General features: G+C 42.5%; 1 protein-coding gene across 2 annotated transcripts in view; it reads right to left on the bottom strand.

Moving 5' to 3' along the window:
• Positions 1–16,830, bottom strand: part of znf423 (zinc finger protein 423) — a 175,002-nt gene that overhangs the window by 137,150 nt on the left and 21,022 nt on the right. For both annotated transcript variants that reach the window (XM_058076285.1, XM_058076286.1), the window contains exon 2: positions 9,667–9,729. In XM_058076285.1, coding sequence (XP_057932268.1) covers positions 9,667–9,729 — 63 coding nt within the window. The remainder of the gene's footprint in view (positions 1–9,666; positions 9,730–16,830) is intronic.

Raw genomic sequence — 16,830 nt, 5'->3', positions numbered from 1 at the left:
ATGATAATACACCCGATTGAACCTGATAGATAGAATGCGATGCGCTCATTTGGAAAACTCAGGCAAATTAAAAATGGATTTGAAATCCGAAACAATTACAAAAAGTGACGTTGAAAAGCAACCAAAACTAAGATTCACAAACAAATTGATTTGTAGCAAATACACGACACACATACATCCTAGCTTTGGTTCATTTTTAAGTTGATTCCATGGGTTTGTTCATTGTAATGTATTATTCCAGCGGAGTGGAAGACTCCACAAAAACCTCATATTACAAATATACAACATAAAGGTGGCAAGAAATATTTCAGTATTGAACAAAGCAAATTTTGTTCTCAATCAGAAATCACTCCACACTCTTTATTGCTCTCTGGTTCTACCATATCTTACTTATTGTGTGGAAATATGGGATAATAACTATAAAAGCAATCTTCACTGGCTAAATGTACTGCAAAAAAGGCCAGTAAGGATAATTCATAATGCCGCCTACAGAGAACATACTAACTCCTTATTTCTAAAATCACAAATACTTCAACTTGCTGATATAGTTCATCTTCAAACAGCTAAAATAATACATAAGGCTAAAAATAAGCAATTAGCTAAAAATGTCATCCAATACTTCTCTACAAGAGAGGAGAAATATGATCTCAGGGAAGAAGTACATTTGAAACACTTCTATGCTAGGACTACGTTATGCTAGCCATAGCATTTCAGTATGTGGAATCAAACTATGGAATGGATTGAGTAAGGACCTCAAACAAATTAAATTAAATTAAATTAAATTAAATTAAATTAAATTAAATTAAATTAAATTAAATTAAATTAAATTAAATTAAATTAAATTAAATTAAATTAAATTAAATTAAATTAAATTAAATTAAATTAAATTAAATTAAATTAAATTAAATTAAATTAAATTAAACGTAATGTAATTAAATGTAATTAAATGTAATTAAATGTAATTAAATGCAATTAAATGTAATAAAATAAAATAAAATAAAATAAAATAAAATAAAATAAAATAAAATTAAATTAAATTAAATTAAATTAAATTAAATTAAATTAAATTAAATTAAATTAAATTAAATTAAATTAAATTAAATTAAATTAAATTAAGAAAGCAGGAAGTGAACAAATGTAACAGTTACTGATTGTAAAAGTACCAGATGGAGGGGTAGGATTTAATAAGCTTTGCTTCTTCCTACTCCTTTTGGACATGTGGAACTGGGAACTGATTATGGGATGCACTCAATTGTAATCCGATGCATGTCCAAATAAAATAAAACCATTACCATTACCATTACCATTACCATTACCATTACCATTACCAATAGCCTGAAGGGGCAAAACCTGGGGAGCCAATGAACTGGGAAATGTTCCTCAACCGTTCCTTGGTGGTAGAAGGAACCGGCAGGACTTTCTCAAAGCCATGAGATTTCAATGGGAATAAAACATAGAGTGTTACTGCAAGGGTAAAGGGCTTATTTAAGTGTGAGATTTGGCAACCACAAAGTACGACTTTGGCCTGAGCCGCACGCAGCTGCTCAGGGAGACGGATATCTGCCGGCCAAGTGTACATAAAACGCCTACACACGCATGCACATGTCTGCGCTAACCTTAAAGAGGCATCAAAAGGTGTGGAAAAGTGTGTGTGGAGCTTCCAGCAGAATGTTTCGAAAAGCAAACAGCTCCGACACAAGGCTTTCATTCTGCTCCACATCATCGCCGTCGTCCAATTCACGGGCACCTGGCTGCAGCGAGCACCTTCAGCGGGGCCACCAACAACAAGCTGTGATGTTCGAATCAAACCTGCACCGTGAAGCCCGGCGACTTTATTGATGTGTCTTCACACGCATGCAACCGGTGTCACGCGCCACTCATCACACACGAGCTGCCCACAGCAGATGTTTCACCCTGGAATGGCACACTTTGTTCTGTGAGGTGGAACACGCCGCACCGGAACCGCTTAGGTGGAATACCTGCTTTTCCCATTCTCTTCTGAAGGGCCACCACATTAAAAAAAATACATGAGCTCACTTTTTAACTTCTTACATATTGCAGAAGTTACTTTTGTTTTGGATGGAGCCTATCCCAGCCATCTTCAGGCGGGAGGCAGGGTACAGCCTGGACTGGTGGCCAGCCAATCACAGGGCACATATGGTAATGGTAATGGTAATGGTAATGGTAATGGTAATGGTTTTATTTCATTTGAACATGCATCAGATTCCAATTGAGTGCATCCCATAATCAGTTCCCAGTTCCACATGTCCAAAAGGAGTAGGAAGAAGCAAAGCTTATTAAATCCTACCCCTCCATCTGGTACTTTTACAATCACTAACTGTTACATTTGTTCACTTCCTGCTTTCCTAATATAATTTAAGTTTTTTTTTTTACTTTATTTTATTAATTTTTATTTTTTTTAATTAAAAAAAATAAAATTGAATTTTTTTTTTTTTACATTTAAATTTAAAAAAAAATTTAAATATATATTTTTTGTCACATACCGAAGTACTCTGTGATATGAGCATCCAATGCCATAATGGGTACCATAGTGCGTGTCAATATAGTGATATATATAGCACATCATGACTGGTTCAAGACTCTTCATCCTTGGATTTAGCAAACATCAACTGCTTGTATTGTTTCTTGAATTGGCTCATCGTTGTGCATTGTTTGATTTCCTTACTCAATCCATTCCATAGTTTGATTCCACATACTGAAATGCTATGGCTAGCATAACGTAGTCCTAGCATAGAAGTGTTTCAAATGTACTTCTTCCCTGAGATCATATTTCTCCTCTCTTGTAGAGAAGTATTGGATGACATTTTTAGATAATTGATTATTTTTAGCCTTATGCATTATTTGAGCTGTTTGAAGATGAACTATATCAGCAAGTTGAAGTATTTGTCATTTTACAAATAAGGAGTTAGTATGTTCTCTGTAGGCGGCATTATGAATTATCCTTACTGGCCTTTTTTGCAGTACATTTAGCCAGTGAAGATTGCTTTTATTAACATCATCATAGCCCTATATCAGTATAAAAATGTGATATAGTCGATATCGGTACGGGATTTTTTTTCCTGATCATGTATCGGAAATTGAGAGTTGGACAATATCGGCATATCGGTTTTCAATAAGAAAGCCAATATCGGACATACAGTAAACCTCGGATATATCGGATTCAATTGTTCCCACTAGTTTTGTCCGATATAAGCGAAATCCGTTATATGCGTATACCGGAAAATGTCCGTTTTACGCATATATCGGATTTACGTATATCCGGTATATGCGTAAATGGGATTTTATCCGTTATAAAAAGGCACTTCCTTGACTATGTTTCCAATGTACCTGGACGCGCAGGCAACGCTGCAAACGCTGCAAATGACGTCGTATAGCGGCCTGTCACGATTCGGCGAATCGGAGCGCCACGATGCGGCCATCCGATATATGCCAGGGAAATTTCATGGAAATGCATTGGAACGGGACTGGAGATTTTGTCCGAAATAGGCGAAATCCGTTATAAAAAATCCGATATATGCAATGAATTTTTATTGGAAATGCATTACAGAAAAATCGGTTCTTTTTTAATCTGTCCGTTGTGAGCGAATTTCCGATATATCCGAGGTTTACTGTACCTAGAAATAGCCCCCCCCCCCCACCCACCATAGTAACCGTCACACTATTCACAATTCCTTTATTTGACATACATACGAGTTCTATGATACATTTTTGACTGTTTTGAATGGACATTTTTTTGTTTTCCGTCATTCTAATACAGCGAAACGGTGATATTTTTGTCCAAGGTCATCACACGGGCCCGTGCCGACTCGGATGAATGAGAATATTAACAGAAATATGACACAAGGCGTCGTACCCCCGACCATCCGTTTGAGCTGGAGGTGTCAAGAAGTGGTAAAACGCAACATTTGGCCCCCCCTGAGAGCACTTCAATGTACGCTGACTCACACAAGCTGAACAGGTGCAGCCGGACGCAACAACACGGGGCCCTGCTCTCGCTCACCGCCTCCCTGGGGAACGCCCCCCCCCCAACCCCAACCTCTGTTTGTTAGTCCGAGCGCGGGTGCGTGTTAGGTGGCTATATTAAGAAGCCATCTCTCCTCACCTCTGCATCCCACCTCGTCTTGTCTCTCTGTGTTTCTACAATACAAGCGTGCCCCCGCCCCGGGAGGAGCGCTACCAAGCCACGGCGCTGCAGTCGCATGCACCAGAAAAAAAAAAAAACACCAATCCAAATCCACACGCTTCCGGCCTCGTGGGAAATGCGGCAGCAAGGGAGAGCGGCGGCACCCGGCACCCAAGTCTGGAAACAACATGATGAAAGAGGCGCCGGCGTCATGGAAGTATAGACCCAAATAGACCCAAGGACACGGCGTGTACCAACACAAACACCCGGATCATCAGAAAAGCACGCTGGCAAACAAGTTGACAGCTGCTGGCCTATCGGAACGCCGGCGCACGTACGCGTATCGACAATTTCCAAACAGCCTCAAACAAAAGGCTTAAATGCTGCAATACAGACGGAAAGCCTGTGCATTGTCGCAAGGCAATAATCGTTGACACACAACACACACACACACACACACACAGGAACTGTTTTCCTGTGGTATAGCCTTGGGGAAATTAAAACTACATTATGGACCTCCAGAGAGGAACGCGAGCGAGGGATGGAGGAAGAGGAAAGAAGACTGAGGAAGAAAGAGAAAAGGAGAAAGGCCAATGTCCTGTTTTTTTTTTTTTTTTGTTGTTAGCATCACAAAGCAGCAGGATGCAGCGTTATTAGTACCTTTAATCTTTATTTACTGCCTTACTGTACTCCGTTCACGTTGCCTTACCTCATTAATATTGGCCTGCTTCCTCCAGGCGGCCCCGCGTGGACGTGCTCGCCTCTCAATCTTGGACTTCATATTGCTTTCATTTCCGTCTCCGTTGTTACACGCAAACACATCCTCGCCGTCCTCGGCACTCGGAAAGGCTGGGAGTCCATATTTGCTCCACGTTGGAGGTTCCAATTCCATCCAACGAACGCAACGGAATACATAGCAAGGTAACGTAAAGTAGTGTTAGTCCGACGATCTATTTAAAAACTTTATTGCCGACCTTAAAGGGACAGTTGGGATATTTTTTGGGTTGTATGACACCCCCACCCCACCCCACCCCACCCCGGTCCCGTCAGCCCAGTTTCAGCATATGCTAACCGAGGTTCTGCATTTGTTTATATTAACGGCTTCAAATGAACTGAAATTTAAACTCAGCCTAAAAGTGCAGCCGTCTTCGGGCAAGAAGCGGGGTACACCCTGGACTGGTGGCCAGCCAATCACAGGGCACATATGGTAATGGTAATGGTAATGGTAATGGTAATGGTAATGGTTTTATTTCATTTGAACATGCATCAGATTCCAATTGAGTGCATCCCATAATCAGTTCCCAGTTCCACATGTCCAAAAGGAGTAGGAAGAAGCAAAGCTTATTAAATCCTACCCCTCCATCTGGTACTTTTACAATCACTAACTCTTACATTTGTTCACTTCCTGCTTTCCATGATACAGTCTAAGTTTTTTTTTGTTTTTTTTTGTTTTTTTAAATAATGTACCTCATACCGAAGTATCCTCGGCACTCGGAAAGGCTGGGAGTCCATATTTGCTCCACGTTGGAGGTTCCAATTCCATCCAACGAACGCAATGTAATACGTAGAAAGGTAACGTAAAGTAGTAGTAGTAGTAGTAGTAGTCCGACGATGTATTTAAAAACTTTATTGCCGACCTTAAAGGGACAGTTGGGATATTTTTTTGGTTGTATGACAACCCCCCCCCACCACCCGGTCCCGTCAGCCCAGTTTCAGCATATGCTAACCGAGGTTCTGCACCTGTTTTTATTAACGGCTTCAAATGAACTGAAATTTAAACTCAAGCTAAAAGATCAATTTTCTATGCCGCTTATCCCCACTAGAGTATGCTGGAGCCTATCCCAGCTGACTCGAGGCAAAAGGCGGGATGGGGTGGACCGGTCGCCAACCGATCACAGTGTCTGAAAATCTATTGGATCTTCGGTCCTGACAGATGACCTGAATCACTTAACCATGTGTGATGAATCAAGGCGGATCTTATATTATCTTATCTTATCTTTTGGATCTTCGGTCCTGACAGATGACCTGAATCACTTAACCATGTGTGATGAATCAAGGCGGATCTTATATTATCTTATCTTATCTTTTGGATCTTCGGGCCTAACAGGTGATCTGAATCACTTAACCATGTGGGATCAATCAAGGACTCCCTAAATGAGGCGATGCATGCAAAGCTACCTCGCAATTTAAACTGAATTCCCGTGTTTTGAGTGTTTTTTTTCTCAGGGATTTCAGTCCAAATCACCCGTCTCTGCTTTTCAGCACGGACTCCATCAAGCGTGTTGTGATTAGATGACGTTGATGATTGCAGATGGAAGCTGAAACGGTTTAATACCATCCAGCGATTGACCTCCAAGGTGTGCAGATCCCCCCCGCCCCCAAACAACGAATCCACGCTGTGACCAAAAGTCTCTCACGTTCAGCTCGGGGATCTGACAAACCTTTTCCACTATGACTCACCGGCCGTTTCCGCGTGCGACTCTTCGGCATCGGCGTTCTCCGAGAGAAATATGAAGTGTGCGGCGACTGCATGTGACAGACCAAAGTTCCCGACTCTGCCAAGCCAAGGAACGAGAGGGGAAACGAGGGAGGAAGTCGAGCCAAGTTATTTTGTCCCCCCTGAGAGACAAGCAAGGACACGGCAAAGGAAGAAGGGCGGTGGTGGGGCACCTTTAGCCTTAGATTGGTCCACTGGGGGCCAGAGAGGAGGACGAGGAGGACGAGGAGGACGAGGAGGAGGTAGATGAGGAATCAGAACAAAGGAAAGAAGGAAACGTAGGATTTAGGGGGAGAAAAGCAATTCCCTTCCGAGTTAACTCTCCCACCTCCCTCTGCCTTCCCTCCCGTGGGTCTTTCCAAACTCAACACACATTTTCCAGGGAAAGCAAGGGAGAAATGGGGGGGGGGGCTTGTAAATTTAATAGCAGGATGGGGCGCTCAAGTCTATTTCTTCAATATGTCGTCTTTTTCCTCTTTCTGCTTCACTCAGTTCGCCATTTACAGTAAGGCTCCACTTTCTGGTCTCTCACATCCAAAAAAATCAAAAATCAAATCACTTCCAAGAGGTAAAATGTGAGCGTAGTTAAAAAAAAAAAAAAAAAAAAAAAAAAAAAAAGAGGGAGCATACAGCCACAGAACAATAAGTGATAGAAACGATACGAGAAGGAAGGCGGAAGCGTCCATTTCATCGGAAGTATAAAAGTGGCTGAATAAGGGAAACCGGGACAGTATGTTGTTTTTCAGATAGCACAGAGGTGTGTGTATATGTGTGTGTGTGTGTGTGTGTGTATGTGTGCATGTGTGTGTACCATGGGACCCGAGCTTCCTGCAGGAACTGACACACACAGCAGTTCTTGTGAGCCACCCAGGACCTCAGTCAGCACCCCCTCAAACACACACACACACAGACATGGACCCGCATAGCTGCCCCAAGAGGAGCGTTAGCTCAGGTCTGAGTGAGGGGGAGGGAGGGGGTCTGTGCACGAGAATGGGCGCCTTCGGTGTGCGTCATAGAACCCCCCCCCCCTCCGGCCCCCAAGGGTGAAACTTTCCTATGCTTGCCTCCCGGAGGAGCATAACAGGAGACAGGGGGGGGAGAAGAAGCTGGGAGAGCGATAACTCCATATTTACCACATTCAGCAGGATCTCCCATCCCTGCTGAGACGCAGTCGGAGGAAGTGCTTTAACTGTTCTCTGATTGGCTGTAAAAAGTAGCCACAGCTGGCAATACACCGACAGTAGTCCAACTGTTTTTTTGTTTGTTTTTTTGTTCCCTCAGTGTGTTGGGGAAATTTGGGATTTCATCTTTACTAAGCACAAAGCACAACAAAGACGGGAAGTCCTCATTTGCATATACGTACAATCAGCATCGTCACACTTGCGATATTTTAGGAAACTACCCCCTAAGACGTCCATTATGGCCAGAACTGTCAGATAATATCAGTCGACCAACATTATCAGCAAATATTAGCATCAAAGAGACGTATCGGATCATAGCGGTATTGGTGCACGAGTGAGACCTCACCACAGAGCAATAAAATCATTGGAATTACGGAATTATTTCCGAGCTCATCCTTGGGATTATGAATATGTGCAATGACTATAAAGTATGAAGTTTTGCTCCCTGCTTGTAATACGGATGCAAGCGCCTAAACAAACACCACCTGATATCCTTAACGCCAAAACACCTTTCTACGTTGCAGTCCTGCGACCTTGAATATACGCTAGCTAGCTTGTCCGCTTCCTCGGTCGCCGGCAAATGATGGAAATTAAAAAAAAAAGTGTGATTGCAGCTGGCACTACTTGAGTAGAGTCATTTTTAGTCATTTTTATTGAAAATGTTGATCTGAAATTGGAGGAGGAAGGTGAATACAGTCGTGTACGCGCAGAAAATAATGTCCTACCATTCCACCAATCACAGTCTTTACAAGGTAAGATTTATTTTGGAGGTGTGACTTGCGGCGGGGGGGGGGGGGGGGGGGGGGGTATTATTATCCATTCCATAATATGGTTTAACAAGAAAACTAAAAAAAAAACAAAAAAACAACAACAACAAAAAACATGGAAAAATCAGCAGTGATTTTAAGACAATAAAGTCAAAATATTTAGAAAAAAAGTTGCATCTAAGTAGTATTTTTTGGGGAATAATATTGGAATACTTTGACAACAAATATTTTAGTAGCATAAATTCTTATTTTGGGCTGCATGGGAGTTGAGTGGTTAGCACGCAGACCTCACAGCTAGGAGACCAGGGTTCAATTCCACCCTCGGCCATCTCTGTGTGGAGTTTGTGGTACTCCAGTTTCCTCCCACATTCCAAAAACATGCTAGGCTAATTAGCCTCTCTAAATTGTCCATAGGTATGAATGTGAGTGTGAATGGTTGTTTGTCTATATGTGCCCTGTGATTGGTTGAATGAATGAATGAATGAAATGCTAATATTTTTTTAAGTGGTAATATAATGAGAAATGAACAAAGCAACAAACAAATATGGAAATAAATCATGTGAATATATTTTTTAAGACAGTTGGAATTCTTGGAAAACTCCAAAAACCAAGAGCAGAAATGGAAATCCGGCATAAGACAAAAGACAATAAAAAGCCAAGCACCTCTGCGACTTCCTCCCAGGATATCAGCAGACAACAAAGAGCAGTGAAAAAGCACACAAATCTTGCTCTCCACATCCCCTTTGTCATCTCTCTTTCCAGTCAGCCATCCTCCCGAGACCAGCAGCGAGTTCACAGTCTCTTTCCACATCTCGCTCCCATTCCTTCTTCCAAATCTCCTCACCCCCCTCCTACACTCGTCTAAATAGTTTCACCAATCCCCCCATTCTAATTCATGCTGTATTCATTGCATCTCTCAGCTGCCCCCCCGCCCCTTCCACACCCCATGGTGCACCCCTGTATAAAACATATGGAATAGAAATGACCAATGACATGCAGGTTGTGTGTGAGCGGTGTTCTATCCACTTCTATTCTCTTGTGTGCTGTTGGACTGAGTGCGTGTGTATATACACTAACCTGTCTGGACGCTCGATTCATCCCAGGTCCGTCCACACTCCGACGCTTCCCCTTCTTCCAGCGCTGAGAGGGAAATGAGTTACAATTTAGACGGGTAACACAAATGCAAAATAGCGTGAGTGTGAGTTTCAAATAAGGACACAGAGTGCAATCCTAGGATTGAAGGACAAATAAAGACCAGTAAGGTCAGAACCATGACATGCTTGTTTTTGTAAAAAAAAACAAACAAAAAAAAAAACATAAAAATATACCACAAGAAACCACATGACACTTACTACCCATACCCAAATTACCCAGGATGCAACGCAACATGACGTCACCAGGACGAGATCAGTCCAAACGGCGGTGTCAATCAGGATATATCACGGGTTGGTTCGCTTCTTGTTTTCAAAGTAAAAGCAGTGATTTATCACTATAGTTTTTTGTATGGGAAAAGTAAGTTTTATTTTGTGAAAATAACCGGAAGTGCTTAAATTTTGCCAAATTTGTCCTAACAAAATAAACGGTTGGTTATTTGGACAAATAAATAAATGGCACATTTATTATTTTATTTTTTTTTTATTAAAAAAAAAATCTCAATAAAGTGATGCATTTAAAGAGTTTCGCACTAAAGTGTCGATTTCGGCTCAGGTAGGAGCACAATGCATTGTGGGTTATCATGTAGTACTCTGTAGTGTAAACGCTTTGCGTACTGTCTGATGGATCGAGTATGCAGTACGCAGTGTGGATAGTATGAGCGTGGAAGTATGGAGTAAAGTATTCCATCTACTGCACCATGTGGCCATACAAATAAATACCCATGTAAAAAAAAAAAACACCCATATAGTCCGCCACAAGGCATGCTGGGTATCTTATGGTACTCTCAACATATTGTCACATTTTTACTTGATTACAACATATGTTGAGGTTATTGGAGTAGCAAAACATACGCTCGATATCCAATGTTGTTTTGGTCATGGTTGCAACTGGACTACCCAGCATGCCTTGCGGGCGTTTGGAAATAACAGTTTTAAACAATGACATGCTATGTTTAGCGCTTAGTTGTTGAGTTGTCATGTGATGAGTTAATTTGCTGTGGATGTTTTTTGTTTTGTTGCACCGTGAGCAAGTCCTTCTACTTGATGCCACCTACTGTATATAAAGATGGCCACTCCGCCAAATTAATTAAAAAAAATTATACCTAATGTGTATGGTAAATGCTCTATAGTTTCATATTATAGCATATCATTCATTTACTAATTGAATAAGTGATGAATTAATAATACTGCATGTATTAGTATTCATCTTCCATACTTGCCGTGAGAGCGGTAATATGTTACGTTCTTTGACTGGTCCGAAAATAGACAATAGAACATGGAATTCTGGGATGACAATGTCTGGAGACCCACTGGAGGCACTCAGATGTCTGATCAGAGCTGGAATGTGACACAGACTTCCTGGGTACAACAGGAAGGAGGGAAGTACAACTGGCACACAAACAGGAAATGACTGGAGCCACCACACAATGGGGTTTCCTGAGCACCCCCCGTCCCTGACACACCATTCTTCATTCCTCACCTCTGATCTCCTCTTTTCTCCCGTGACCCCCAACCATCCAACTTTTGATACATCTCATATTCCTCACTCCCTGTCCTCGGTTCCCTGTTGGCCGCACGCCACCCCCAGGAGAAAATCCAAACAAGAAGTTATAAATCAGTGAAGGGTTCCTTGTGGACAAAACAAAGCTGGCTCCTGTGCTGGTATCCACAGTCTACCCGTTCTCCCACCAAGTGTGGCCTTGGACGACAAAAGTGTTTTGGTTAATGTCATTGATCCGGACTCTAACCAAAGCAATTTTTCCAATAGAAAACAATGTAAATCCTATTAATCTGTTGCAGACATCAAAATATGTTAACATAAAGCACATCTTTAGACAATAATTCTAGTTACACATGCAAAAATAAGCAGGACAAGGAAAAATTTTAACCGAAAAAAAACACACTAACCAGGGCGGACCTTAACCGAGGTACCACTGTCAAGTGTTTCGCATACAAGACTGCCTGTGTGGCTTATTTGTAGTTACTACTCTATACAGTAGATGACGTCAGAAGAACTCAAACTTGCATAAATGTAAAAAGCAGTAAAAAGCGATGGCAAAAACGACCTCAACAACACAAAATAACACAACATGTAGCGGGAAAGTTAACACAACAACTACCAATATGTGTGGGTAACAACAACTAACCGACCAAAAAAAAAAAAAAAGGCGATTTACAAAGTGCCCACAAGGCATGCTGGGTAGCCGAGCAGCAACTTCCCTCAATGCTACAACAAAGTGAAATACCAGATGTCCAATGATGTGTACATTACGTGGAGTCCCGGACACACCAATAATATATATTTTTTTATTCCCGTTCGTGTTATAAGGCGTAAAAAAAAACCAACACTCGTGAGTCAATAACGTCATGTTCATTCATTCATTCATTCATTTTCTACCGCTTTTTCCTCACGAGGGTCGCGGGGGGTGCTGGAGCCTATCCCAGCTGTCTTCGGGCGAGAGGCGGGGTACACCCCGGACTGGTGGCCAGCCAATCACAGGGCACATATAGACAAACAACCATTCACACTCACATTCATACCTATGGACAATTTGGAGTCGCCAATTAACCTAGCATGTTTTTGGAATGTGGGAGGAAACCGGAGTACCCGGAGAAAACCCACGCATGCACGGGGAGAACATGCAAACTCCACACAGAGATGTGCCGAGGGTGGGAATTGAACCCTGGTCTCCTAGCTGTGAGGTCTGCGCGCTAACCACTCGACCGTAACGTCATGTTCTGTTGTTAAATAAAGTTTAAAACCAAAATAAGCTCTGTTTTAGCCATCCCACCCACAACCCACCCATACATTCAGTTCTGCCTCGTGGTTAATTATGCAAATTAGACAATAACACCCAACGCCACAGACAGACCGTGATCTTGAGGGAAACGCTGAAATAATAATTGTTCTCAACAAAGCCCAGAATGTTTACGGCATCAGATGATATACTGCAGTAGCGTACATCAAAATAGTAAAAAAAAAAAAAAAGAGCCTGACGTAGGAACTGCCACTAAAAGGTTTAACAAAATGTGACCTGTAAACTGGACAGGAGCGCCGCCGCATCAGCACAAGGTCCAGGGATGCTCCCCAAAGAACCTCATTAAAATCCTCCTCCCAGTTGACCCCACACATGGTACCTTTTGGCTGCTCAATGACTCCGTTGGAATCATATTTGACTTTAGTCCTTTGGAAAAGTTTAGGTGACAAATCTAAAAGTAGCGGAAGCTCTACGGCTGATAAAAGACTTTCTTGATGAGACTGTGGGGAATACTGTGTTTCATTAGCCATGCACACAAAGCTTTATTTAGATTTCTACATCCTCCTCAGAGTAACGCACCATAGGTGTGAACCACCCTGCACACACCGGGGGGGGGTGTATGATTGTGGTAAGACTTAAAGTTATAAACCGCAATTAACAAAAATGAGGGCGTCTTCAAGCATTTAAGATTTGAAAAAGCAGAACCTGAGAAAGGGGCTGCACGGTGGACGAGTGGTTCGTTCACAGCTGGGAGACCAGGGTTCAATTCCACCCTCGGTCATCTCTGTGTGGAGTTTGCATGTTCTCCCCGTGCATGCGTGGGTTTTCTCCGGGTACTCCGGTTTCCTCCCACATTCCAAAAACATGCTCGGTTAATTAGCCACTCCAAATTGTCCATAGGTATGAATGTGAGTGTGAATGGTTGTTTGTCTATATGTGCCCTGGGATTGGCTGGCCACCAGTCCCCACCTACACACTGTCATGTTTCCTATTAGCATATATAGCTGGCTTTTGTTATTTACACATACATTCTGGTTAGCACTTTAATTATATTTATTGCCATTTAAGTTGTTTAATTGCCACTTTAATTAGTTAGTTTTTCATTTAGAAGTCATTGGTTTTGTTCCTAATGTTCCTTGATTGGACTCTCCAAAGTGTCACCTGGAGGAGGGGGGGTTAACTGGGTAGTTGTTGGGTAAATGTAGTTAAATGTAATGTAGAGCTTAAAATATATATATATATAGAAAGTGAAACTTAAGTGTGATAATATTGAAAGGCTTTTGTAACATAATAGTATTGTGTTGTAAATGTAAATATGGTACCTCTTAGACCAGGGGTTTCAAACACACGGCCCGCGGGGCAAATGTGGCCCGCAGGACACCAGTTTGAGGCCCCCGCCTTGATATGAAAGTTTAATGTTAGTGCGGCCCGCGCAAGTTTGATATGGATGCTGTATGGTATCATGTACCCAGAAAAAATGATTACGTTTGATTCATGTTCATGTTAAAGGTTAAATAACTGTTAATAGTTATCCTCCCTATCCGTGTGGAAGTGGTAAGTTTTTGGCTATTTAAGTTGAAAGGAAATAACTTGAAGGCTACCGTTTAGGTCGCTAGCTCTCTAGTTTGCGAGTTAGCATGTGTCTCATAGTATATTTTTGTGGTTTTAATAAATGCGTTTTTTTTTTTTGGAAAACCTGATGTGGCCCACTCTCACCCAGACCCTAGCTCCAGACTATATATTTTTACACGTAACAGTCCACCTGGTATTATTGTATCTGTAAAATTGTCATGCAATCTGCTATTATTATTTATTATTTTATATTTATATTTAAAAATTTTAAAAATAATAAAATATTATAATAATTAAAATAAAATTATAATGATAATTATTATATTATTATGTAAAATATGCAAATATAACAATATTATCATATATAATTAATATAATAATTAGCATTAATATAATAAATATAATAATCATAATAGTTATAATAATAATATAATAATTATTATTTGAATTTTTATTATTATTATGTGCTTGTGTCCCTTTTTTCAGGAGCACTTTGTAAACAACAGACCATGTCAAACAACGAAATTGATACAACCATCAAAAGGTTGGCTCAGGCCATGATGCCAGGTTGTATGTTGAGTTTAAATTAAATACTTTGGAAAGATTGGGCGGGCCGTATTCAAACACTTGGCGGGCCGGATGTGGCCCCCGGGCCGTAGTTTGCCCACCCCTGATTTAGTATCATGTGTCCATGGTAGCTAAACGTACAAAGTGACGTCTGACATTACAGTAGCAGGTGACAAATGCCTTGGCAGAAGTCCGCTCCCTGTGTTCGGTCACTTTGATCCGCCGCCCTCTCCATCTTTAGCTCAGTCGTTGCGAGCGTTCCCTGATCGCCGTTTGCTGTCATGCTCCGTCTTATTCCATCATCCTCTTTTTGTCCCATTAGCTCACACGTCTTCCACATATCCCTCAGCAGTCCCTCTCGATCCCCTCGTCTTTGTGTCTTCCTGCCCCACGAAAGCAGTTAACATCCTCAACAAGAAAGGCTTTTGTTCCAAAACAACACGTGCGTACGCACGCGCACGCACGCACGCACGCACGCCGTATCAGGGCCACTGGCTCCCAAGGCAGCCCAAGGCTTTGGTGTTCCCAGATCCCGTTGATGAACGGGTGGCGGCGGCCAATCACGCGGCGGCCAGGAGGCCCAGAGGGGCGGGATGTGGGTCAGTCCAACCAACGGTAGGCTGCTTTTTCCCACAAGAGGCAGGTGATTGACAACTGATGCTGGACAGAAGTCAAGAGGGTAATTGTCATCCGACTCTCTCTCTCTCTCTCTCTCCATTCCGTCTCTCCTTCTTATCCCAGACACTCCTTTTCTCTCAATTTTTTCCTCTCGCTCCTGTGTGCTCTGATGCCTCCTCTCAACCTACTTCCTGTTCCTCACCTCCCCTCCCCTCCCCAACCTGCCATGTCCCAACTGCTCCGAGAGGATCCTCTCATTGGCTGCCCTTCCCGTCCCCCCGGAACGACTTTATGACACTATTGGCAGAGACTTGATGCCAATCTTTATCCCCAGCTCGTGCCCCCGGGAGCCTCCCCAACTTCGACTGCCTGTGTCCGACACATGCACATACACAAGGCTCTCTCGTCGGGGGACGAGGCCAGAAGCTGATTAACCAAATACTTTTATCAGCACTAAAACCGCTCTCTGTGTCTGCCTGCAATTCCAACAAAAACAGCCTTAAAATACAAAACCATGCATGCGCATCCAGAGCGCCGGACCCGTTGGAGGTTTGGGCCACTTTGTGTTGTGTGTGTGTGTGCTTTTGTTCGAGCGTGTGCAAAGGGACGCGGGGTGCAGCGGGCTTAGATGGCTGCAATGGAAGGAACATCACCACAAAGCCTGACGGACAAGCTTCGTCGCGCTGGCCGTGTTTATTTTATTTATTCACACTTTTTTATCGCCTTTTCTCTATTCCTTCCAGGGGTGTGGAGCCGGAGCCGGAGCCGGAGCCGGAGCCGGAGCCACTCGGAGCCACACGATTTGCCCGGAGCCGGAGCCGGAGCCGGAGCCACTCTGACTTTGTGGCTCCTGTGGCTCCGACCTCCGAAACTCGAATCATTCCATTCCGCCTTACGCAAGGACGGATAACCACTTCATGAACGCGTGCTGGTGCTGCAATGTTCGCAAAAAATGCGACACGTTGCATTATAAAGTCTTTCTCAGGGCTTCTCATAACAATGTGCTTACCAGTGAGCATTCAAGGGGGTCGCTGGTCAGTGGTCACTGGTCAGGCACGTCTGACGCTGACGAGCCCGCCCCGCTTCCCGCTCCCCCTCGGCTCCGCTGACTATACGGTACCCCCCACTCCCCTCTGTCGCATCAGCTGAGATGGAGGGAGGGAGTAATGGGGGGGGGGAGGCGGCCGACACCGGGCGTGATCCACTCCTTGTCATATCGATGTTTGGATGAAAGTAATGGAATCCCACTCTATATTTTTGTTGACATTAAGAGGATTAAGTAAGCATTGATGTGACGTGCATTTCTCCAAAAAAGTGGGTCATCTTTTTATGAGATTAATTCAAATAATGAAAATGGCATTAACCTCTTTTTGAAATTTGCTACAAAAATATCTAAAATCCATTTTTTTAAGAATGTGAAATGGACTTTCGAGTGAGTTTTTTTTCTGCTAGCTACATAGACGCCTTAGCTCTCCTGATACCTATATATTTTCTAAGAACTTCGTTTTAAAAAAATTGTGTGGTTTGAACTAGATATAGCTCCATAACCTTGAACTCTATTGATCTAAGAT

The sequence above is a fragment of the Doryrhamphus excisus genome, chromosome 6 (genome assembly GCF_030265055.1).
Source record: "Doryrhamphus excisus isolate RoL2022-K1 chromosome 6, RoL_Dexc_1.0, whole genome shotgun sequence".
NCBI classification, from domain to species: Eukaryota; Metazoa; Chordata; class Actinopteri; order Syngnathiformes; family Syngnathidae; genus Doryrhamphus; species Doryrhamphus excisus.
Note: the sequence above shows the minus strand (reverse complement) of the source record. Positions and strands in the feature narration are given on the sequence as shown.